General features: G+C 33.7%; 2 protein-coding genes and 1 long non-coding RNA gene across 4 annotated transcripts; 1 reads left to right on the top strand and 2 right to left on the bottom strand.

The window, feature by feature from the left end:
• Nucleotides 1–2,495: 2,495 nt before the first annotated feature.
• LOC120427218 (SUMO-conjugating enzyme UBC9-B) lies at nucleotides 2,496–12,846 on the bottom strand. The gene is made up of 5 exons (XM_039592079.2): nucleotides 12,642–12,846; nucleotides 12,301–12,475; nucleotides 3,411–3,494; nucleotides 3,083–3,345; nucleotides 2,496–3,024 (listed from the first exon to the last, which is right to left on the bottom strand). Exons 2-5 carry the CDS (start codon nucleotides 12,364–12,366, stop codon nucleotides 2,958–2,960), a joined length of 480 nt encoding a protein of 159 aa, XP_039448013.1. The 5' UTR covers nucleotides 12,367–12,475; nucleotides 12,642–12,846; the 3' UTR covers nucleotides 2,496–2,957.
• A 2,881-nt stretch (nucleotides 12,847–15,727) lies between these two features.
• Nucleotides 15,728–17,880, top strand: LOC128092483 (uncharacterized). 2 transcript variants are annotated; one of them, XR_008211807.1, is made up of 4 exons: nucleotides 15,728–15,930; nucleotides 16,058–16,225; nucleotides 17,010–17,139; nucleotides 17,200–17,880. It is a non-coding gene; the product is annotated as an uncharacterized LOC128092483 (long non-coding RNA). The 2 variants fall into 2 exon arrangements; XR_008211808.1 differs by having other exon boundaries at nucleotides 15,789–15,930; nucleotides 16,058–16,888.
• Nucleotides 17,881–18,508: 628 nt separating this feature from the next.
• On the bottom strand, nucleotides 18,509–21,746 carry LOC120427217 (uncharacterized). The gene is made up of 4 exons (XM_039592077.2): nucleotides 21,226–21,746; nucleotides 20,612–20,722; nucleotides 20,308–20,382; nucleotides 18,509–19,293 (listed from the first exon to the last, which is right to left on the bottom strand). Exons 1-4 carry the CDS (start codon nucleotides 21,419–21,421, stop codon nucleotides 19,118–19,120), a joined length of 558 nt encoding a protein of 185 aa, XP_039448011.1. The 5' UTR covers nucleotides 21,422–21,746; the 3' UTR covers nucleotides 18,509–19,117.
• Nucleotides 21,747–22,872: the final 1,126 nt, after the last annotated feature.

Genomic DNA, 22,872 nt, shown 5'->3' with positions numbered 1-22,872 from the left:
CATATACTGAACATCAAATTCGAAGTCCCGGCTCGTTTTCGCTCGTAAGATCGACAAGTCGTCAAGTCGAAGTATAAACGCAAGCTCATTTACGCTTGCGCTTTTTTCGCTGCGCGTGTTTCTTTCTGGCTTCTCATAAAAGATCGACAAGTGCAATATCGATACATATTTTTTTAAGTTAATCATAGACTAACATTAAAGACTGAGTACCTACCCTTTATTTTTTCTAATAATGTCAATCCAATATGTTTTTCTTAATTAAATTTAAATATCTTGCGACCCACAATGTACCTCTGAAATTTAAAAAAATGGCATTCGAGGATTAGCCTAAAAATACTCGAAGCTTTAGGTCAAATTCTCACTGGGTGGTATCATTATGTTTCTGATAAATTATATTTGTCGGAGTTTCATCATTTTGTAAGAAAGGCTCTATTTTACCTCTGGTGATATTAAATCGGGTTTTTATTTAAAAATATCGAATAAAATTCAAGCGTTGTTAATTCTGAATGAAAAAAAAAGAAAAAAAAAACTGTTTACGTTTTGTAAACTTGAAAAAAATATTGCCATTTCAAAAAAATAAATCAAGGAAATTTCGATTTTAGTTATTGCAAATATGTTTAAAGAATTTGCCTCTTCAAACATTTTAAATAAAAAGTGGTAAAAAATAAAATCTTAACAAACTGATTTTTTCATTTAACAAAAATAAATACAGTTAAATACTGGCAACGAGACAAATCAACATTGATTCAGAAATTCAATATCAAAATTTGCAAAATTAATACGTGAACTTGGTAAAAACATATTTAAAACGATTTCTTGGATATTTATCGAAATTCTTTGATAGAATAATAACAGTAATCATGATTTAACCGTTGTTTGATTTAAAATAAAATTTTAAATTATGTTATCTTTAACTTTTTGCCATTTCCAGTTGAAACGATTACCAATTTTAAAAATAAACATTGAAATTATAAGTATTGTTAAGCATCCAGTTATTTTCAAAGAAAAAACATAGTAGTAAAAAAACAAAATAGAAACATTAAAAATTAGTATTTTTCGAAAATTGTCAACAGTTTGTTTTTTGTTTGGAATCATTTTTTAAGATAAGAAATTTCTAATACAGTCGACTCTCCGGCTGTCGATCTTCTCGATATCAATAATTCTCCATCCATCGATGAATTCTTCAGTCCCTTCAATCTGCATACTTCAATTATCTTCATTCCTCGATATTTTCCCTTGCTTGAAGGATCTCTTCCTCGACGGTCCCTTGGATTCTGTTTGCATTAAAAATCTCTTCCGGTTGTCAATAACTTCACTTTCTCATGGCTTGCATAGACATTTTTCTTGGCAAAACGAAGCTTTGAAGGGTGGTTGACATTAGTTTTTTTTTTGTTTGATGGACGTTGCCATGTTTCTCTCCCATAGCTGGGTATCAAGAAAAAAATATTTTCAATCGAGTTCATTTTGCATCGTTCTGTAAACTGATGATTCTCTTCCTCGACGGTCCCTTGGATATTGACAACCAGAGAGTCGACTGTATTTCAGTTTCTGGAAAAATCGGGAATTTGAAAATGGGGTTTGAGTGGTCACTCTGTAGCTGTGATTGAATCTTACGAATAGAAATGCTTAAATAGGAGTTTTTTTTAAATAAATCTCCTCTCAATTACGGACTTCAAGGACAAGTTCTACAAAGCATATTGTGACTTTAGTTTCATGAATCACTAACTAAAAGCTAAATTCAAACTAGGGACCACTTGCAACCGTCCACAGTCTTGTTTAATTTTGATAGAACTTCATTGATCCTGTCACTTGCAATAATCCACAGCCTCATTAGAACTTAGACAGGATCAAACATCGTATCGCGTTCGCGCAAAGGCCGGTTTGCTTCAGCGGTGCTCTCATCAGGATGATACTTCTGCGTCCTTTGTGCCTTGTTAGAGTGTTTACTTTTTTCTTATTTCGTGGATATCCAGCAAAAAGGTGAAAAAACGGTCATAATTGACTTCTCTTTGTAACAAGCATCTGTAACTGACACTGTTTCACACTTTAGGCCGTGTTGAGTTTTCTGCTGTCGTTCCTCGCTGGAAGTAGAAGATGTATCGGCGTCGATCTTTTTCCCCTGTCGAAACGAACAGTTAACAAAGTTTAACAGCTTCGTATGTTCTGTTTGACACTCCTTTCCCTTAAGTTAGATGACATCGGTAGGAATTCATTGAGGGCGTTGACGCACTTGCAAGCGGTTACTGTGAAAGTTATTGAAAGATGAATCCATATGTATTCTGAACTGCGCAGCAATTGTCGTCCTAGTCGACATCTGTAAAGGAAGGGATCGAATGGTTAAAATAAATAGTATGAACATCTAAGTGTTGCAGTCCTTGTCGGGGAAACTGAAAAGAATATTTCTGATGTCATCACTATCCGGACAAGAGGTAAGACAACTTTCCAAAGGGACTTTCTCAAATCAACAATAGTAAACACCTTCACAACTCCACATGTAGGCTTTAAGGTATGGAAATGAATTTATCCGTACAGCATGCGTTTTGCTCTTATCATTTTGTTTTTCTCTCAAGTCTAAATAATTAAAAAAGTAGCCTTACAACTATGCATGATTCAATTTATCTGCTTTGTTTTTTTGTTTTGTTTTCTTTTGAAAAGTGGAAAGATTATAATATTTAATGTTGGTTGTATTTTCTTATGTTTAGGACAAACGCTTCGCTATCTCTGCTCCGCAATCTGCCTGTCACTATCTCGTAGTTAAAGTTTCCCTCTCTCGTTCTGTCTGTCTTTCCCCTTTTCCTCTTCACTACCCCGATCAGTAATTAATAGTCTGTCCGATTTTAGTGAGTTAGATTTTGTTACTGCTGCTGCTGCTGCGCTGCTGGTTGCGGCTATCAAAACTGCGAGTGTCTCCAATCTCTCTGCTAATTGTAGTAGTTGTTGGTTGGTTGGTTGTCAATCTATTCCGTGGCTGCCATGGCTCTGGCCTGTGCTCGGACGCGCTTCTCGTACTCGAGACGGTTTTGACTGGAAAGAGAGCTCATGAAGGCAACTTTAACTTAAACAGACTCTCCACAAGACTTACCAGTAGATAGTGTATGCCTCCGCCTGGGCCGGGTCCTTGATGTTGGGCTCGTTCAGCAGGTCCTGGATGCCGAGCAGGATCTGCTTGATGGTGATGGCCGGGCGCCAGTCCTTCTCCTCGTCCAGCAGCGACAGACAGACCGTCCCGGACGGGTACACGTTCGGGTGGAACAGCGGCGGCTCGAACTTGCACTTGGGCGGGCTGGTCGGGTAGTCGTCCTTGAAGATCATCCGGAGCTTGTACAGGCCACCCTCCCACGGAGTCTGGAGAACGAGACAGTTGAGATTAGTAGCGGATCCAGGGCGCAAGCTTGACGGTAGGTACTTACTCCCTTCTTTCCAGGAATGGCGCATTCCCACGTCATAAGGTTCAAAGTTCCGTCGGCGTTCTTGACTGGACGAGCAACAAATCCCTGAAAATTGACAGAAAGAAAAATAAATATCATAAAACCAAGAATTTCCATGCATTGCTATCGAATGAGATAGCCAGGGGCAAAAAAAAAGTTAACGGTTTCAACATTTGAATGAAAAAGTGTTGTAGAATGCATCTTGCACTTCTCCAATTTACTTTTTTTTTACATCTCCAATTGTTTTGCAATCTTGAGTTTCCAAAATTTCGAAGTACTGACGAAAATTTTGTTTTTGTGAGAAAAAAAAGCTTTTGCGGTGCTGAACATTGTAATTTCACAAATGTTCAAAATATTTTTTTAAACGAGCCCAAACAAACTAAATTTGATTATCAATGCAGAAAAAGGCACATTAGATTGTTTTGAGTTGATAAAACTTCTATTTCTATTGGAATTTTATGAAAAAAAAATGTTTTTGCTCCCTGATTTTTCAAACCAATTTTGAAAGGGGGGGGGAATAGTGGTTCGCAAAGCGACCTCAATTTAGAACTATCAAAGCGGAACCAATTTACTGTTTGCAAAGAGCTACCAAGAAGTAGCAAGTATTGTAATCGATGAATTATTTATTTTGTCAGGAATAAAAAAAAAGTTTATGGCGTTGAGCAGGGTAGGTAAACCATCATCACCATCGCACTATCATTGATGTATATTTCGGTGCGTTCCTCGTCTCTTGAAATTTCTCTTCTCTTTCGCAGCCGAGTGATGGTCGGCTTGCTATCGCGAATATCGAAAGCCCATCACATCGACGAGAAATACCCTCTCGCTGGCTCCGATGGAACTATCGTTCCAACCGGAGAAGCACGCACACGAAATTGCTGTATACATACACTGGAGCTCACGCACACAAATGAACTCATTTCTACAGGGCTTACGGGCGAGAGAATTTCACGATTGCTCTTTCTCTTGCTTTTTGAGCGAGGGGACTGGCTGTGTGAGAGATTTTTTTCCGTCTTACGCATCGGTTTGTTCGTTGCTCGCTATTTCATCGGCGTCGTTTTCGCTTCGCTCTCTTGATGCAGTTTTGGGAGAACGCCAAAAAATTGATGATTTAAGCGAGGGACGATATCTAAAAGCCCTCGCCATCGACGAGGAAACGAGTAAATACCATCCCTGGCGTTGAGCTTTTGAGGTATTTGAAGTCAACACATCTTAAGATAAGAAGAAGACTCATGATTTCGAAACTTTCATTCGGTTGCTATTTTTTATTCACAATATTCCACCCACTTCTGACGCAATTTTTCGTCACTTGGAAAACCAAAAAGGCTCCTTTAGTCTACGAGTAGGAAACGCGCGAAGCTATAAATTTGTCAGCGAATAGTTTAACATCAATAGATCTAAAATAATTCAAAACAAGTCACTTCAGGCGCAAAAAGCTGTAGTGCAGTTGTATTAGTGAGGAGCAGTGGGAAGCATTCGAAGATCACGTTACGCATTCTGTCTATTCAGCACCCAGGCCAAATGTGCAGGTTTTTTTCTTCTATTTTTTTAATTTTTACATGATTTTTACAACATTACAAAAAAGTGTGACATGACATGACAGCCACACTTTTTTTGAGATTTACAAAAAAAACTAACTTAATCCACCTATGTGGTTGGTGCCTTCCTCACTCTTTTCCAACAATGGGTGATATGTGATATGATGGGTTTGGACACAAATTTCGTCTAATTTCGTTAAGTTCCGGAATACAAAAAAAAACACACATCACTCAAGGGCTCATAAGTTGCATCATAAGTGGTCAGAACTCGAGATAGGGTTGCCAGATTTTCAATGTTTTAGACTTGGCCTTTCAATTACCTTACCAACGATGGGTCGGATGATGGATCCGGACATTTCTTACATACATTTATGTGAGATCCGGCTACAAAAAAAGTGCATAAATATCACTTAAGTGATCAGAACTCGAGACAAGGTTGCCAGATCTTCAGTATTTTAGACTCTTTGAAAAGGTCTTTCGATTACCCAACCAACAATGGGTCGGATGATGGATCCGGACATTGTTTACATACATTTAAGTGAGTTCCAGCTACAAAAAAGTACATACATATCACTTAAGTGGTCAGAACTCGAGACAGGGTTGCCAGATCTTCAATGTTTTATACTCGTTGGAAAGGTCTTTTGATTACCTAACCAACGATGGGTTGGATGATGGATCCGGACATTGTTTACATACATTTAAGCGAGTTCCGGCTACAAAAATAGTGCATAAATATCACTTAACTGCCGTTCTACGCATAATTGTCCCATGTTCAAAAAAGTGCAACTGAGAAAAACGCGATTGAAATTTTTCGACTGATTTCTGTGTTTCTACGCATAATTGTCCCGTGGGTTCCTATTCGCCCTATGTGTCCCTAATCACCCCAGTTAGCAGTTTATCACCTTTATTTGTGATTCTCTTGCTTTACAAAAGGTAAACAAGACATAATGTTTAGTAAAACTAATGATTCCGTGTAAGAAAATACTTGGTGGGACAATTATGCGTATAAGTTTAACGATGGGACAAACAGACTTGGTGTTGTTTTTAATGAGTTTCCGAACAAAGTACCAGATTTTATGTGTTTTTCTTAAAGTACACATCAAACTAAACTTAAAAATGTCATAAAGTCAAAATCGACCAAAACTGACATGGGACAATTATGCGTAGAACGGCAGTTAAGTGGTCAGAACTCGAGACAGGGTTGCCAGATCTTCAATGTTTTATACTCGTTGGAAAGGTCTTTTGATTACCTAACCAACGATGGGTTGGATGATGGATCCGGACATTGTTTACATACATTTAAGCGAGATCCGGCTACAAAAATAGTGCATAAATATCACTTAAGTGGTCAGAACTCGAGACAGGGTTGCCAGATTATCAATGTTTTGGACTCGTTGGAAAGGTCTTTCAATTACCTAACTAACGATGTATAGCATGATGATGTTTGGTTCAGTTTACTGCCATTTATTCAACTTCTGAAAATATGCGTAAACACATTTTTATACATAACTTTTGAACTACTTATTGATACTTCAAACAATTCAATAGCACCGTATGGGACCCTAAACCAAGTCGAATGCGACTGGTTTGGTCAAAATCGGTTCAGCCAGTGCTGAGAAAACTGCGTGACATTATTGGTCACATACACACACACATACACACACACATACACACACACATACACACACACAGACATTTGTTCAGTTTTCAATTCTGAGTCGATATGTATACATCAAGGTGGGTTTTCGAGCTTAAAATAAAAAGTTCAATTTTGGAGCAGGATTATAGCCTTACCTCAGTGAGGAAGGCAAAAGTGTCCACGTAGTTAATGGATGGTCCCTCAGAGGCTAACAGACCCCATAAATTTCAGACAGTCCCATCCCCGTCGTTCATAATACTCATACATTTTTTTCTATGGAGCGTGGCCATTGTCAAGCCCTACCCCCTCCTCACCTGGCTTATGGACGGGATCCTTATCCGTAAGCTCAAAAAAAATAAGTTCAAAGAAGTTCCAATATTTAAAAAATTCAAAAAAAAATCCAACAATTTCAAAAACTTTAAATTCCTCAAATTTCAATAAAATAAAAAAAAACAAAAATATTTTATTAATCACAAAATTTAAATTTCAAAAAAAATATATTTTTAAACTAAAAAATCTTAAAATTTTCTAAATAATTAAAACTCTGAAATATTTTTTTGATTTTTTTTTTAATTCTAGATTTTTTTTTAAATGAACGATTTTAAATAATCTAAACTAACAAAAAAAAGAGTTTTATTTTAGCTAGTAATTATGATTGTTATTTAAATTTTCAATTGAGTTTTTATTTTTGAATAAATAGGTTACAATAAGTTCTATTTGTGTACAAAACAGAGTTTTGGAGCTCCTTTCAGCTATGTGTTACCCTAATCCATGTTGGAGAAATTATTGTTTTGACTGTGGGCTTTAAAAAAAAGTGAGTAAAATTCACAAAAAAAAATTACTAGAGTTACTAAGGAAAAGGGATAGGGGAAAAAAGCTTACAACTAGATCACAGTATTTTTTTTAAATTGGAATTATTACATTTTTTGAAACCTTTGATATACAGTCCAGACTCGATTATCCAAAGGCCTCACGATTTTTTTTTTCGCTGTCTTGTTTTTGATTGTCGAGCTTATGTTTGACCCCTAAACTACGCTAAAGTGATTTACATATTTTTTAAATCCAAGATGGCGGCCAATATCGGGGTGGCGAAATATTGAAAAAATGCATTTTATTATTTAATAAGCAACAACTATTCAAATTTGACTAAAATGGGGTCGCAGAACTCGAATTTGATGTTTAAGAGCGAGTCCCTTTGTAAGGGACGTCGTTTGGACCTCACCAATCTGCCTGAAATTTTCAGGGGTACATATAAAACTAGCATCTCAGGGTTGTTACGGAAAAGTCGAAAAAAAATCCGCGCCAGATCCGCGCCGACCCCAAGACCCAATCCGCGCGAAATCCGCGCCATATAAAAATTACGACAAACATAGAAGAGAGTAACATAATGAATAAAATTTTAAACGAAAAAAGAATAATACAGAAAGCATTACTGATCCGTTGATCAGTTGTGGATTCATATCCCACCTGCACCAAGTGGAACCTTTTCTGCCATTTCTGAAACAATATTAGCATTTTTTGCAACACTTTAAATATCTTTGCTTTAAAAACAAACTCAGGAAAAAAATTTAATTCAAAAATTTAAAAAATATAAAACCCAAAAAAAAATCACCAAATTCTAAAATCTAGGGATTAATAATTTAGTAATTTATTGATTTAATAATTTATAAAATTAATAATTTAATAATTTAATAATTTAATAATTTAATAATTTAAAAATTTAATAATTTAATAATTTAATAATTTAATAATTTAATAATTTAATAATTTAATAATTTAATAATTTAATAATTTAATAATTTAATAATTTAATAATTTAATAATTTAATAATTTAATAATTTAATAATTTAATAATTTAATAATTTAATAATTTAATAATTTAATAATTTAATAATTTAATAATTTAATAATTTAATAATTTAATAATTTAATAATTTAATAATTTAATAATTTAATAATTTAATAATTTAAAAATTTAATAATTTAATAATTTAATAATTTAATAATTTAATAATTTAATAATTTAATAATTTAATAATTTAATAATTTAATAATTTAATAATTTAATAATTTAATAATTTAATAATTTAATAATTTAATAATTTAATAATTTAATAATTTAATAATTTAATAATTTAATAATTTAATAATTTAAAAATTTAATAATTTAATAATTTAATAATTTAATAATTCAAAAATTTAATAATTTAATAATTTAATAATTTAATAATTTAATAATTTAACAATTTAATTATTTAATAATTTCATAATTTCATAATTTAATAGTTTCATAATTTAATAATTTTAAAATTCAATAACTTAAGAACTTTCTTAAAAAATTAAAAATTTATGAATTAAAAAAAATCTATGTTAATTTTTCTTGTAATTTTTGAATGTGAGAATTCATATTTCTCTTTGCGTTTTTGAGTCTGCAAGTTTTGGCAATTTAAATTTATGAATTCTATTTATTTATTTTTTTGTTTAATTGAATATGTAATTTCTGAAATTTTCAATTTTAGACGGAGATTTTAGCAGATTGCTAAGTGGATTTCGTCATGTTTTGATAATTGGGAGTAGAACCAATTCTACTTAAATCAGAGTGGCAACAGAATCTTTCAATTTTTAATAAACCACAAATTTCAAAATTTAAATTTAAGAATGAAAAAACTTAAAAAATCTAAAAAGATCTGAAGCTTTTTGAAATTCTGTAATTAATATGCTCGCTCAATATTTATTGTTTCCTATATTAAAAAATGCCTTGGAAACTTTGGAACCCTGTACCGATCTTAAAAAAAATCTAAGGGTTCCAATCCGGAACATACCCTAAGAATTATTTATGTACATCCTTATGTTTAAATCTTTGGAAAATGTTTAAAATATGAGTCAGAAGATAAAAATTAAATGTATCATGTGAATAATTATAGAAAAATATTTAAACCAGGTCAGCAAATGTTAACAAAAATAATGAGTTTTAATGTTATGTAAAACGATGTCGACATAAGAAATCTCAATACATTTTTAAAAATAAACGCTCCTTGAAGATTATTTTTAAGATTCGTATTAAGAAAAAAAACAATGAATAATTTTCAGAAGAAAATTTTCTTCATTAACAACTTCTTAGAAATAGATATTTTTGCACGCATAGAAAAAGATTGAATTTATTTAATTGCTTATAATATTTTCCTTCGTAACTTGAAAGAAATTCTATCGTTCTCAATTATTTTATTTATGAAAATTGCTATCCGCGCGAAATCCGCGCCTGAACAAAATTAGCCAGCAAATCCGCGCCAGATCCGCGCGATACGCGCCATCCGCGCCATCCGCGCGATCCGCGCCGTCCGTAACAACCCTGCATCTGGCCAAAATATGAGCACTCTAGGTCAACGGGAAGTGGGGCAAACAAAGTTTGAAGGTTCAAAACCGTCAAAGATCTTGAAAAGGCTAGAACTTAGGCAAAATTCAATTTATTTTCATAATTCAAAATGGGCATAAAAAATGCAACAAAATGCAGGGAGAAGCAGCCCAATTGAATAAATCTAACGGGAGTTATTGGCATTTCAGTGAAAAAAGAGCATAATTTTCAAACTCAAATAAAAAAGTGTTCCATTCAGATATCAACTCGGTTCGACCTGCAGCTTGTAGGGGACATCTGGGACTACCATCTGAGACTGGCAGTTTAACATATTAAATAAACACTTTTACTTTTAGTGAATTTTTGGTTTGTAAATTTTGGCTCGGGGGACCCCTTAGATCCCATATTCTGGTGATAATTTTATCATATTCGTGTTCCTAAGACAATGTCACAATAGAAACATGCATAAAAATGTTTATTTTAATCCATTTGAGCCCTTTAAAAAATGAAAGTTTAAAAAAATAAGAAGCCGGTTTTTTTAGAAACGAACTTGATTTTTAATAAATGTGAATCGAAGATTTTTTTTTACTTTTTTTTAAAGGGCTAAAATGGATGAAAATATACATTTTTATGCATGTTTCGATTTACTTATATTTATTCAATTGGGCTGCTTCTCCCTGATTTTTGTTGCATTTTGTATGCTCTTTAAGGTGCATTTTGAATTTTGAAAATAAATTGAATTTTGCCTAAGTTATAGCTTTTTTAAGATTTTTGACGGTTTTGAGCCTTCAAAATTTGTGTCCCGATTTGCCCCACTTCCCGTTGACCTAGAGTGCTCATATTTTGGCCAGATGCTAGTTTTATATGTTCAAACAACCCCTGAAAATTTCAGGCAGATTGGTGAGGTCGATGCGAGATGGGCGTGCTTTGCTCGTGGACTCGCTCTTTAAATAAAGAAAAAGAAAAAAACAAGAAAAAACATTTTTTTTGCTCGTGATTCGATTATCCGAAGTCCCATACAAAACTTCGGATAATCGAACTTCGGATAATCGAAACTTCGGTTAATCAAGGCTTCGGATAATCGAGTCTAGACTGTATTGGAAAATAAGCTTCAAACACATGTCGAGGATTTTTCGTCCGTCAGTCTTAATTTCTCGATGGTAGATCGAGAAATTAAAATCGAATGATCTCAATCTACTATCGACAAATTACGATTATTCGAGAAATTACTGATGGCTAAAACTTTAGCAAAGTTTGACAGCTGAATATACATTTTTAGTGAAATTCAGCGAATACTAAAAATTCAATACCGTCATCGGGGGTGACATCGGTTTCATACAAATTTTAGCTTTTTTGTATGACCCGATTTCACCTCTGGTGACGGTAGTGAAGTTTTTAGTAAATGGCTGGTGTGTACAATGCATTAAATTGGCCACCAAATAAGCGCTTCCCGAACACAGATGTGAACTTCAAGTACCTAGAATGCGTACAAATTTCAAGCGTCTACCAAACTCACAATTCAATTTGTAGTACCTCTCGATGAACTTAACTAAAGTGAAATACGATATTTAACGGCATTCAAGTTATGTCACGGCTCAACTATCTTGATTTTTTTTAATCTATGTTAGAATTAAGACAGCTGAAGGCCCTTTTTTAATTCTTAAAAGAATGCTGGGTCATTTGTGCATGACATGATACCTACCTACTTAGTTTTGAACCACGACTCAAAAAAAATATTTTTGCAATTCCGTCGTGAAACTAGGTTACTTTTCCTGTCATTCTTGAACGACGAAATAGTCTTCTTTTCTGTACCAAACATAACAGAATCGAATAGCAACACTTTTCAAAATAAATGCTGAAAAGTTCTACTTTTCAGCACTGAAATGGGTGCTGAAAAGTTGAACTTGTCAGCACTTGTTTCGAAAAGTAAGACTTTTGAACATTTTTTTTGATTTAAACGATTTATTGACGAAATACATGAAAATTTTACTTAAAATTTCACTCAATGGGTGTTTTTAGGAATTGCAAAAAATGTTGTATGGAACTCGTTGCAAAACTTGATTTTTTCAGCTCTCGTCGTATTTATCCAAAATCCTCTTTTTGCAACTTGTTGCATAAACTACTATTAAAACAATTGCTATTTCACTTGCCGAGTCGACTCTGAACTGACTGAAGTTAGAAATTCATTTTTCCCGCCGTGAGCATCCCTACTCGCCTCTCCATATAGGCTCTCTAATCCCTACCCCAAACACAACCCCCGTTTCAAAAGGCCAGGAAAGAACAAGAAAACAGAAAAACAACTAAAAAGAAGTCACCAGCAGCAGCAGCCGATTCGTAATACTCACAAAGGGATGATCTTTACGCCATGCTTTTCGCTCCTCGCCGAGACGCGCTATAGCGATTCCGGACATTTCCGCCGAGTTCCGAGGACGACTTTCGTTCCGGGTGTAAAGTGGGCGCTAGCTTCAGGAGAGGGCACGTGTAGATTGGTGTCCGGGGGGAAGCAGCTGCAACTACTTCCTGTGGCGGTGCCGGAAGTATCCGGAGGAGGAAAGAAACAGGAGAAAATGTCTCATTAAGTCCATGGTGTCCTTTGATGATGGCGAAGCTTCTCGACTTTTTTTTTTGCTCTCTTCTTCTCTTCCGGACCCGCTTGCTTCGATTTCGTGGCCAGAGGCGCGCTTACCTGGGGGTGGGTGGCGGACGCGAATGTGGCCAATCTAGCGACTGCAACCGGTTCTGGCGGAACGGAGCCTGTTGTGTTGACACTCGCGCGCGTTTATTTGCTGCCAATTTTCGGCTCAGTCTCAGTCTGTTGGTGTGGTTTGGATGGCTGGCGGCCGCTGCTGCTGCTTTTTCGCTTTTTCCTGCCAAAACGCTTCTTCGAAAAGCTGGGCTGGCGAGCGAGACGGACGAACACACGCACACGAGCGAAAGGGATACACGGTTTGGTTGGGTGTGTTGGTGCAGGGAAGCCAAAACATCGCAACGCGGGCAGTGTTGCTAGGGAGATTTGTGCAAGGGTTTCATTTTAAAAAATCAGCCAAATCCGGTAAAAAATCGCTTAAAACATTTTGAAAGGGGAAATTTTACATAATATAGGGGAACTATGCCCTTTCTCAGCCTATTTCTATTATCGGCCTATCAGCACTTTGATCATGAATTACAGCTTTTATAAAGTGTTTTTGACAATTCTGAAGTAATAAATAGCTCAAATAAAAGTGAGCAAGCAACTCTCCATTGTTGATACATCTGAAAATGTTGATTTAATAGCGGAAAATGGCAAAAGTGATGAGAATGGGTCGAACGGCTTAGTGTGATTAAAATGGGTATATTTCCCCTACGAGGTTCATTCTTGGGCTCATTACAAAATATTTTTAAAGTCTTATTGTTAAACAAATAAATACCTACCACAAAATCATCAAGATTATTTTAATAAATTATAAATTATTTTAAATTTTAATTACTGACTTTTCAAATACGGTACCATCTGGCAACATTGTTTTAGAACAAAGCCAGCCAATCAAATTTGACAGCGGCATTTTAACTTGCGATGATTTGTAAAACTTGTATAAAACTATAATAACAGGGCTGTGTTCAATGCCATGCCAGAATTCTGTTAGAACTTTGTAGACATCTGGAGTTTTTTAAAGGTCCAATAACCCGCATAATCAAAAACCATCGGGGGAATAGTCCAAACTATATTACTACTAAAAGAGATGTAGTTACCACATACTTAACCATTATCATATAGTTACGGCACTATACAAAACCATAACCTGCATAAAATTATATGATGATTTGCACTGTTAAAACCATGCAGTTACAATAGATATTATAATATCTATAGTAAGTTTATTGTTGTCTTTTTCAAACTTTATTGGAATGACGGTAGAGCTACCTTAAAATTCATGATTACAGCAAGTTGGATGGTTTTGTTATATGTAATCTTATACAGTCTCAAAAAATAAGCTACCGTAAAATATATCGGTACAGTAAATTGCGTGGTTTGATAGAAAAAATACGATGATGTATTTTTTGATTTTTTTTTTCACAGTAAGTTCAATTTTAGTTACGTAATGAAAAAAAATTATCCTTTGAAATATAAAATACGCAAGCTTCAAACGGATTCAATATTTGAATGAAAAAAGTGTTTTAAAATGCATTTTACACCAGTTCAATTGTTTTGCAATCTTTAGTTTTCAAAATATCTAAGTATTTCAGAAATTATGTTCTTTCGCAAAAAAGTTGGTTTTTAAATATATTTTTAGACGCGCTCAATCATGCTAAATATGTTTATCAACGCAGGAAATGCATTTGAAATTGTTATCAGTTGATTAGACTTCTAATTCCATAAAAAGTTAAGCTGCTGATTTTTTTACCTCCTGATTTTTCGAGCCGATTTTGAAGAGGGGGACATGAAGTTTGAAAAATATTTGCAAGGTTTCAAGGATTCAAGATTAACCTTCCGTGTGGATCAATCGGACCGCGCACTGAATTCACATTCCAGAGATCGCCGGTTCAGATCCCGCAGCGGGCACCCTGAAATTCTAAGTGTCAGTATGGGGTTTCGGTGCCTTCGCTCCGTGACATACTCTCGTACACATAGGAGCCCAGGGTGGCGAAGTCCTTGTAGATAAAAGGAAGACACTAGTGGTTGGTACTAGCAATGGTGGCCGACAGCTAAAGTCAAATTCGTTTTCGTTTCGTTCTAAGGATAAAAAAAGTTAAACTCGGTAAGTATTGAGAATTAATATTAAAATACCAGAAATATAATTTCAATGCCAAATTGAATTTTAAATAGTCATATGTGATATTTTGATAAAGTGCACTGTTTTAATGAGGACACTCAACCACAGACAATTTTTGTGTCTCAACCCTCAGTGTTTAATGTTTATTTTGCGTTTGCTGCTTTTAGGTTTTTATAGGTTAGGTGTCCACCTTGGTGTTCACACTTTTTTTTGTATGGAGCATAAACAATTGCCAACACACCCAACCGTGAAAAAATTAAATATAATAATTTTTAAAATTCAAGAACATAAAAAATCAAAATGCCATTTGACATTTTAACATTTTGAAATGTCGAAGTTTTTTCATTTTGACATTTTCACAATTCTACATTTTAACATTTTCCGGTTTGTTCACCTCCTTACCCTGATAAAAAGTCTGACTAACATGATATCGTTGCATTTTAACATTTTAACATTTTAACATTTTAACATTTTAACATTTTAACATTTTAACATTTTAACATTTTAACATTTTAACATTTTAACATTTTAACATTTTAACATTTTAACATTTTAACATTTTAACATTTTAACATTTTAACATTTGAACATTTTAACATTTTTAACATTTTTAACATTTTAACATTTTTAACATTTTAACATTTAAACATTTTTAACATTTTAACATTTTAACATTTTAACATTTTAACATTTTAACATTTAAACATTTAAACATTTAAACATTTAAACATTTAAACATTTAAACATTTAAACATTTAAACATTTAAACATTTAAACATTTAAACATTTAAACATTTAAACATTTAAACATTTAAACATTTAAACATTTAAACATTTAAACATTTAAACATTAAACATTTAAACATTTAAACATTTAAACATTTAAACATTTCAACATTTCAACATTTAAACATTATTGCGAAATAAATAAAAAAAATCGTAAAAAAGCAATAAATAAGAATCAGAAAACGAACGCACCATTATACAGAAACTGTGCAGCCGACGCTCTTGAAACGAACGCACCATGATTGAGCGAGCTGCGAGCTGTCAAACTTTTTCTCTCGCGCGTGTTCATTCATGTTTCGTGTTGGGCGTGTTGGCTGCAGTTTCGAATCGAAATCAAGTTTTACTCGCGTGTGCTTATGAAAAATAACCTCCGTCATCAAATCCGCCGGGTGAACGAACCGGAACATCTCCGGGATGGCGGATTTTTCTCACATTTGGGTAAGTTTTTGGAGTTTTATTAATTTTGGAGAGGGCGGAATCCCCCTGAAGCAACAGCAGGTTGTTGCCATGGCCTGCTTCGAAAAATTGTCAAGCTATTCTTTTGTATTATTTGTGTCTTTTTCAGTGGGCGTGTGGAGCTGTTCGGTTACGGGACAAAACCCGCAGTGGAAACGCAGACCCGGCGCATACTGCGGACATTTCCGGCCACCGTCAATAATCCATTCCGAATGGAGGCCTCCAAGATGCCAAGTGCTCGATCTGGAAAAGCTACGAGGAGTTCGAACATCTTCGTGTGAGTATTTGACATTTTATTCTATTGGAAAAGGATAGAGCCACGGGGCGGAATCCCACTCCGCAGTAGGCAAGAAAACTGTGACGTAGCAAATGAGCTCAAAGAACTCAGTGGTTTGATAGGTGTCGTTTTCACGACTTAACATTTCTTTTTTGAATTTGAATTTGCTTCCGATTGCGCGAAACGTCAAAACCTGAGTTTTTTTCGGATAAGTGTGCATCTGTCCGTGTTCGTGTACGCGCAATTGACCACGTAGTTGCCTGTTCCTTGTCGTTCCCGTGGCCGTGCTCTAGGCTGTGTCCTTGTCCGAACTCCTGACCGTGTTCGTGTCTGTGCTTCTGGCCGTTTTCGTGTCCCTGGCCGTGTAGGTGCCTGTTCCTGGCCATTCCCGTGGCCGTGTCCTTGTCGTGCTCCTAACCGTGTTTGTGTCCATGCGAAACGGAACAACCGGAACAAAATTTTGAGTCCCGGCACTGACACCTGTCAAAAAAGTTCATTTGGTTTATTTATGTTGTATTTCGTGAGAGCTAAATTTATTTGATTCTATCTTGTTCGAGTGTCAGAAGTAGAATCGTGAATGAATGCTTGAATGATTGATGGTTGCTTCGATTGCTTGAATGGGTTGCTTCGTTAGTCCAGGGTGTGCAACAATTTACCTTTGAGGTTAAGTTCCGAGCTTTTCTCATTTGTAGCAGTAGACATTTTCCGTGGCTTGCTTGGGCAGGCCGATGTGTTTTCTTTTAGGTTACCTATTTTTAACGTATTGTTTTTTTTTCGATTACAGAGTCTACTACTTCCAACGCGGATGCTCGTAGACGTGAAATGCGGACATTCCAGTTTGCCATCATGGTTCCTTTCTTGGTGGCAACGTTAATTCCTGAAGCAGCAGGACATTTGAAGATGAAGAAGTGGACGTAAGTTGTGGGATGCAGGCTGTGTAAATTGATTCTAATTGTGTTTTTTTACATTTGCAGTCTCGACAAAACGGAGCTTTTGGCCGACAGCTTGAAGCGGAATTACGAAAGAAAACGTCGGAGGGAGCCCAACGACAGTTTCAACTCGACCGCGGCGGTGATTAAAGGAAACCCTTCCTGAATGGCGAGATGCTGGACGGACGGCGGTGACGAAAATCCTGACGGGAGTTGTGAGTGATGAGTAATAAGAAAAGCTTGGTTTGTTTCTAATAAATTGTTTCATTTTTGAAGTTCAATTTAAAAAAAAACAGTGTAAATGAAACTAAAATAAAATAAAACATACTGTTAATTTAAGGAAAATACCGTAAAACATACCATAAATAAAATAAAAGTACAATAAAACCTGCTGTAGTTATTATTTATTTCAATGTACGAATATAGTTTAAACAGTACTATTTAGCAGGGAAAAAATCTTGAAGAACTATACATTTACTGTGAAATCCATTGTAAAGGTTACTGTATTTGTTGTAAATGTATGATGTTTTCTATAGTCAGGGCAAGTTTTTGAATGAAAAATGCAACATTAGATTAACAGTAAAATGCGTCGTATTTGGAAAAAAAATGTATGGAAAAATTTCGAAATTTTTATGGTACCGGTGCATAACAACCCCCCTTTTTTATGGTAAAGTCCCAAAATACGACGCAAATTATCTTAAAAAACGATGCTATCTACTGTTAAAACACTGTCAAAATGACAATATATTTTATCGTTTTGTAACGTTAAAATTTACTGTAAGTTCATCAGAAATCTTTATGCGGGAACGAAACTGATCGTCAAATGATGACGTTTTTATTGAAGTAAATCTAATGATTCTAACTATTTTTGAACTATTTGGGGTACAATAACCTTACACTAAACAGTTCGGATTGTTTAGACAACGTGACTCAACGAAAAAATGTACAAGTCCAAATAGTTCAAACAATTTATCAACTTTATTGAGAACAATATAGCAAAATTCCACAGATTTTAGATTTTTATAGTCAGAACCTGTAAGAACTAAAAACCTACTATAAATGCTATAGTAGAACACAATTGATGGCGGCCACATTTTTTTCGATAAGTTTTTATAATCCAAATAATTTGTCAACTTACATGAAGTAAAATTACTATACACCATACTATTTTGAATTAAAAATGTCTATAAGTCCAAATAGTTCAAACAATATTTCAACAGTATGGAGTACAATTACAGTTTGTTATATAATCCAACTATATGTTAAACGATTGGTACAAAAATTTCAACTTTTATCAAGTAAATTGATCACAGTCGATTCCTCTGGATGATAGAGAACCTTCAACACCCCCACTCCCGCATAAAGATTTCTGATGAACTTACAGTAAATTTTAACGTTACAAAACGATAAAATATATTGTCATTTTGACAGTGTTTTAACAGTAGACAGCATCGTTTTTTAAGATAATTTGCGTCGTATTTTGGGATTTTACCATAAAAAAGGGGGGTTGTTATGCACCGGTACCATAAAAATTTCGAAATTTTTCCATACATTTTTTTACCAAATACGACGCATTTTACTGTTAATCTAATGTTGCATTTTTCATCCAAAAACTCGTCCTGACTATAGAAATCATCATACATTAATAATAAAAACAGCAAGCATTACAATGCATTGCACAGTCAATTTACAGTTCTTCATGGTTTTTTATCTAGTAAATGATGCGGTAAAAACTATATGCGGACAATAAAACTAATAAGCATTACAATGAATTACACAGTAAAATTATAATTCTTTATGGTTTATTCCCCACTAAATACTACTGTGAAAACTATTTTCGGACATTAAAATAAATAGTAAATAAAGTAAATTTTACAGTAGTTTTATTGTTATTCATAGTATGTTATTTATATTCAACATTGAACCACTTTGTTTATTTGTTCATGAATTGTTAACGCCTTCTTCAGCTTTTTGCAAATCGCCAAAAGGAATCCTTCCACGACGTTTTCTTTCGCTTTCGATTCCGTTTGAAACCCTCGATCGAGACCGGTTCCTGTTCCCCCTCGGGTGGGTGATGCCGTGGTGTGTTCAGTCTGTCCGCCGGTACCTTTTGTCGACTGGAGACTCCGGATTGATTTGCTGGTATTAATAAATGAGAAGACAATTAAGTTAAGAAAAATCTTAATTTAAATAATCAAAATCTGGGGGATGAGACGAGAGAATGCGTAACGTGATTTTCGAATGAGCACAAGCGTGACTTTTTCTTTGCACTTGAATAATTTGTTTTGAAATCTTCTGTGCGCATTTTTTTCCAAGTTTTCGGAAGACAAATAACTGCGTCAGAAGTGGGTGAAGTTTTGCGAAGTCGGTTTGGAACAAAATGTAAGCAAGAGCTCTAAGAAGTACAGTGCCCATTTTGAGACAAAGTACAAGTCTTAATAAATAACGTTTTGTACTAGAAAAAGCGAATCGTGCCCACAATTCGGGCGGAATCAATTGTTGGAGACGACCTCCGGATGAGCACTGAAAAGGGAGAAATAGCCAGTAGGAAGTGGGTTCATTGGAGAAAGAATGGCTCTACGACGACTTTACTGGTAATGGTTATGGTGATTCGGAGAATAATTACAAAAGGTTCGCTATATCAAAAGAAAAAGAAAATCAACAAACCATATTTGGTTTTTACAATAATTTCCCTAATGAATGATTACAATACTTGCTGCTTCTGGCGAACAGTAAAATGGCTCCGCTTTGCAGTTCAAAACGGTTCCGCTTTTGAACCGCTCTATTCACCCCCCCAGATCAAAATTCTCAGATTTTATTCTGAGATTCTTAAATGCTTTTATTCAAGATATTTAAACAAAAACTTTGGTTATTAAATTTAAAATTTATTTAAGCCCTTTATTTTAAATTTCTCAAATTATCAAATCAAATGCAGACTGTATTTGAATTTTTGAACCCACAGTTTCTAATTTAATTTTTTATACCGTCGTTTTTTAATTTTATATTTTCAGGATTTGGGAGTTTTGAAATTGTAGAATTTCAATTTGCTTTAAATTTTTAAATTTTCTTTTTTCAAGTTTTGAAAAAAAATATTTAAATGTATAATTTTCAAATGTTTAAATTGCTAAATTTCAAAATCTAAGATATCTTAACTTTTGAATTCTTCATTTCGTTGATCAAGCTTCCGTGTCCCGTAATCAAATAGCTCCGCACCGTTGCAAATGCCTCCTGTAAAAGAAAAAAAATAACAAAATAAACTTAAGAAAGTTACCCAAGCAGACCATTGTTTTTTTGCAAGCAGTTGACTTAGTCAAACTTTTCGACACCCTCAGCAAACGTCAAATCAGTACAAACTGGTGCCGAATCTCTTCCAGAAAAGATCCGGCAATAATTTTTATGGTTTGACGTTTGCGGAAAGAATCTTGAAAATTTAAACAAATCACTTAATGCATCAGACCATGACAAACATCTGCTGCTGCTGCAGGAGGGGTTCCGCCATCTCCAAATTTCATGAAACGCCTGATATTTACATCCCGGAGCTCTTCTGATTCGTTGACGATTGAGGATCCTGTAAAATAGAAAAAAAAGGTATTTCCTAAGAGGGCTATAAAAATGGGGCTGGATACACTTCAAACGACGACGACGGAACGTGTGAGCGGCATAAACAATCGGACGCGACTGGCAACTTCTTTCAAACCGTTTCGGAAGAAATTCCAAAACATAACCACACACAAACACTACAAACGTCGGCGATGACGATGCACAAATCTTGGACGCGATTGCCAACTTCTTTGGAACCGGAAGAAGTTCAAAAACACACGCACCCACACATGACCGACGACGGAATCTGGCACACATCCTGGACGTATCTGGCAACTTTTATCCAAACCGGTCCGGAAGGACGACGACAACAGAATCTGGCACAAATCCCGGACGCATCTGGTAACTTCTTCCAAACCGGTCCGGAAGAAGTACCAAAACACACGTACCTACTTCAAACGACGACGATGGCGACGGAATCTGCCCCAAATTGCGGACGCATTAATGTTCTTCACCGGTCCAAATACTCACCAAAAGTTGCTGACACTAATCTTCTTCTCCCTCCCGGATCAGTCACCCGGCAGATTTGACGCCGGGAGTTTGGTTTTTCACAAGCACACGCGATTTCATTTCGATTAAAACTTTTGAAACTGCGGCCAAACAAAACAGGATCGAACACGCATCGCGAGTGAAAAAATTTGACAGCTTGCTCAACCCGCTCAACCATGGTGCGTTCGTTTGGGAGCGTCGTACGGTTCAGGCGACGACGTCAGGTGTCATGGTGTGTTCGTTTTGGGATCCTTATTATTTTATGCCTTTTCTTTTTTTGAGTAAAAATGTTAAAATATTAAAATGTTAAAATGTTAAAATATTAAAATGTTAAAATGTTAAAATGTTAAAATGTTCAAATGTTAAAATGTTCAAATGTTAAAATGTTAAAATGTTAAAATGTTAAAATGTTAAAATGTTAAAATGTTAAAATGTTAAAATGTTAAAATGTTAAAATGTTAAAATGTTAAAATTTTAAAATTTTAAAATGTTAAAATGTTAAAATGTTAAAATGTTAAAATGTTAAAATGTGAAAATGTTAAAATGTTAAAATGTTAAAATGTTAAAATGTTAAAATGTTAAAATGTTAAAATGTTAAAATGTTAAATTGTTAAAAATTTTAAAATGTTAAAATGTTAAAATGTTAAAATGTTAAAATGTTAAAATGTTAAAATGTTAAAATGTTAAAATGTTAAAATGTTAAAATGTTAAAATGTTAAAATGTTAAAATGTTAAAATGTTAAAATGTTAAAATGTTAAAATGTTAAAATGTTAAAATGTTAAAATGTTAAAATGTTAAAATGTTAAAATGTTAAAATGTTAAAATGTTAAAATGTTAAAATGTTAAATGTTAAAATGTTAAAATGTTAAAATGTTAAAATGTTAAAATGTTAAAATGTTAAAATGTTAAAATGTTAAAATGTTAAAATGTTAAAATGTTAAAATGTTAAAATGTTAAAATGTTAAAATGTTAAAATGTTAAAATGTTAAAATGTTAAAATGTTAAAATGTTAAAATGTTAAAATGTTAAAATGTTAAAATGTTAAAATGTTAAAATGTTAAAATGTTAAAATGTTAAAATGTTAAAAAGTTAAAATGTTAAAATGTTAAAATGTTAAAATGTTAAAATGTTGAAATGTTAAAATGTTCAAATGTTAAAATGTTAAAATGTTAAAATGTTAAAATGTTAAAATGTTAAAATGTTAAAATGTTAAAATGTTAAAATATTAAAATGTTAAAATGTTAAAATGTTAAAATGTTAAAATGTTAAAATGTTAAAATGTTAAAATGTTTAAATGTTTAAATGTTTAAATGTTGAAATGTTTAAATGTTTAAATGTTTAAATGTATTAATATTTTAATATTTTAATATATTAATAAATTATAGATTAATATATCAATATATTAATAAATTAATATTTTAATAATTCAATATTTTATTATTTGAATATTTTAATATATTAATATATCAATATATTAATAAATTAATATTTTAATATTTTTTTTTGTGAGGGAACAGTAAAATAATTAATGTTTTAATGCTTAAGTTTTTAAAATTGTTTGATTTGATTTGAGCTTTTCACAAAATCGTTTGTGATGTTTTGTTTTTAAAATATAACTCGTTTTTAAT

Source organism: Culex pipiens, chromosome 1, assembly GCF_016801865.2.
Source record: "Culex pipiens pallens isolate TS chromosome 1, TS_CPP_V2, whole genome shotgun sequence".
Taxonomy (NCBI): Eukaryota; Metazoa; Arthropoda; class Insecta; order Diptera; family Culicidae; genus Culex; species Culex pipiens.
Note: the sequence above shows the minus strand (reverse complement) of the source record. Positions and strands in the feature narration are given on the sequence as shown.

Bases quoted from the DNA above. Each gene is read 5' to 3' on its own strand.
- LOC120427218 (XM_039592079.2), bottom strand. From the start codon at position 12,366: ATGTCCGGAATCGCTATAGCGCGTCTCGGCGAGGAGCGAAAAGCATGG. The intron at 3,495-12,300 runs GTGAGTATTACG...GTCAATTTTCAG, and splicing joins GGCGTAAAGATCATCCCTTT to GGATTTGTTGCTCGTCCAGT. The intron at 3,025-3,082 runs GTAAGTCTTGTG...CTCTCTTTCCAG, and splicing joins GAGGCATACACTATCTACTG to TCAAAACCGTCTCGAGTACG.
- LOC120427217 (XM_039592077.2), bottom strand. From the start codon at position 21,421: ATGGTTGAGCGGGTTGAGCAAGCTGTCAAATTTTTTCACTCGCGATGC. The intron at 20,723-21,225 runs GTGAGTATTTGG...TCTATTTTACAG, and splicing joins ATTAGTGTCAGCAACTTTTG to GATCCTCAATCGTCAACGAA. The intron at 19,294-20,307 runs GTTAAGATATCT...TATTAATACCAG, and splicing joins ACGAAATGAAGAATTCAAAA to CAAATCAATCCGGAGTCTCC.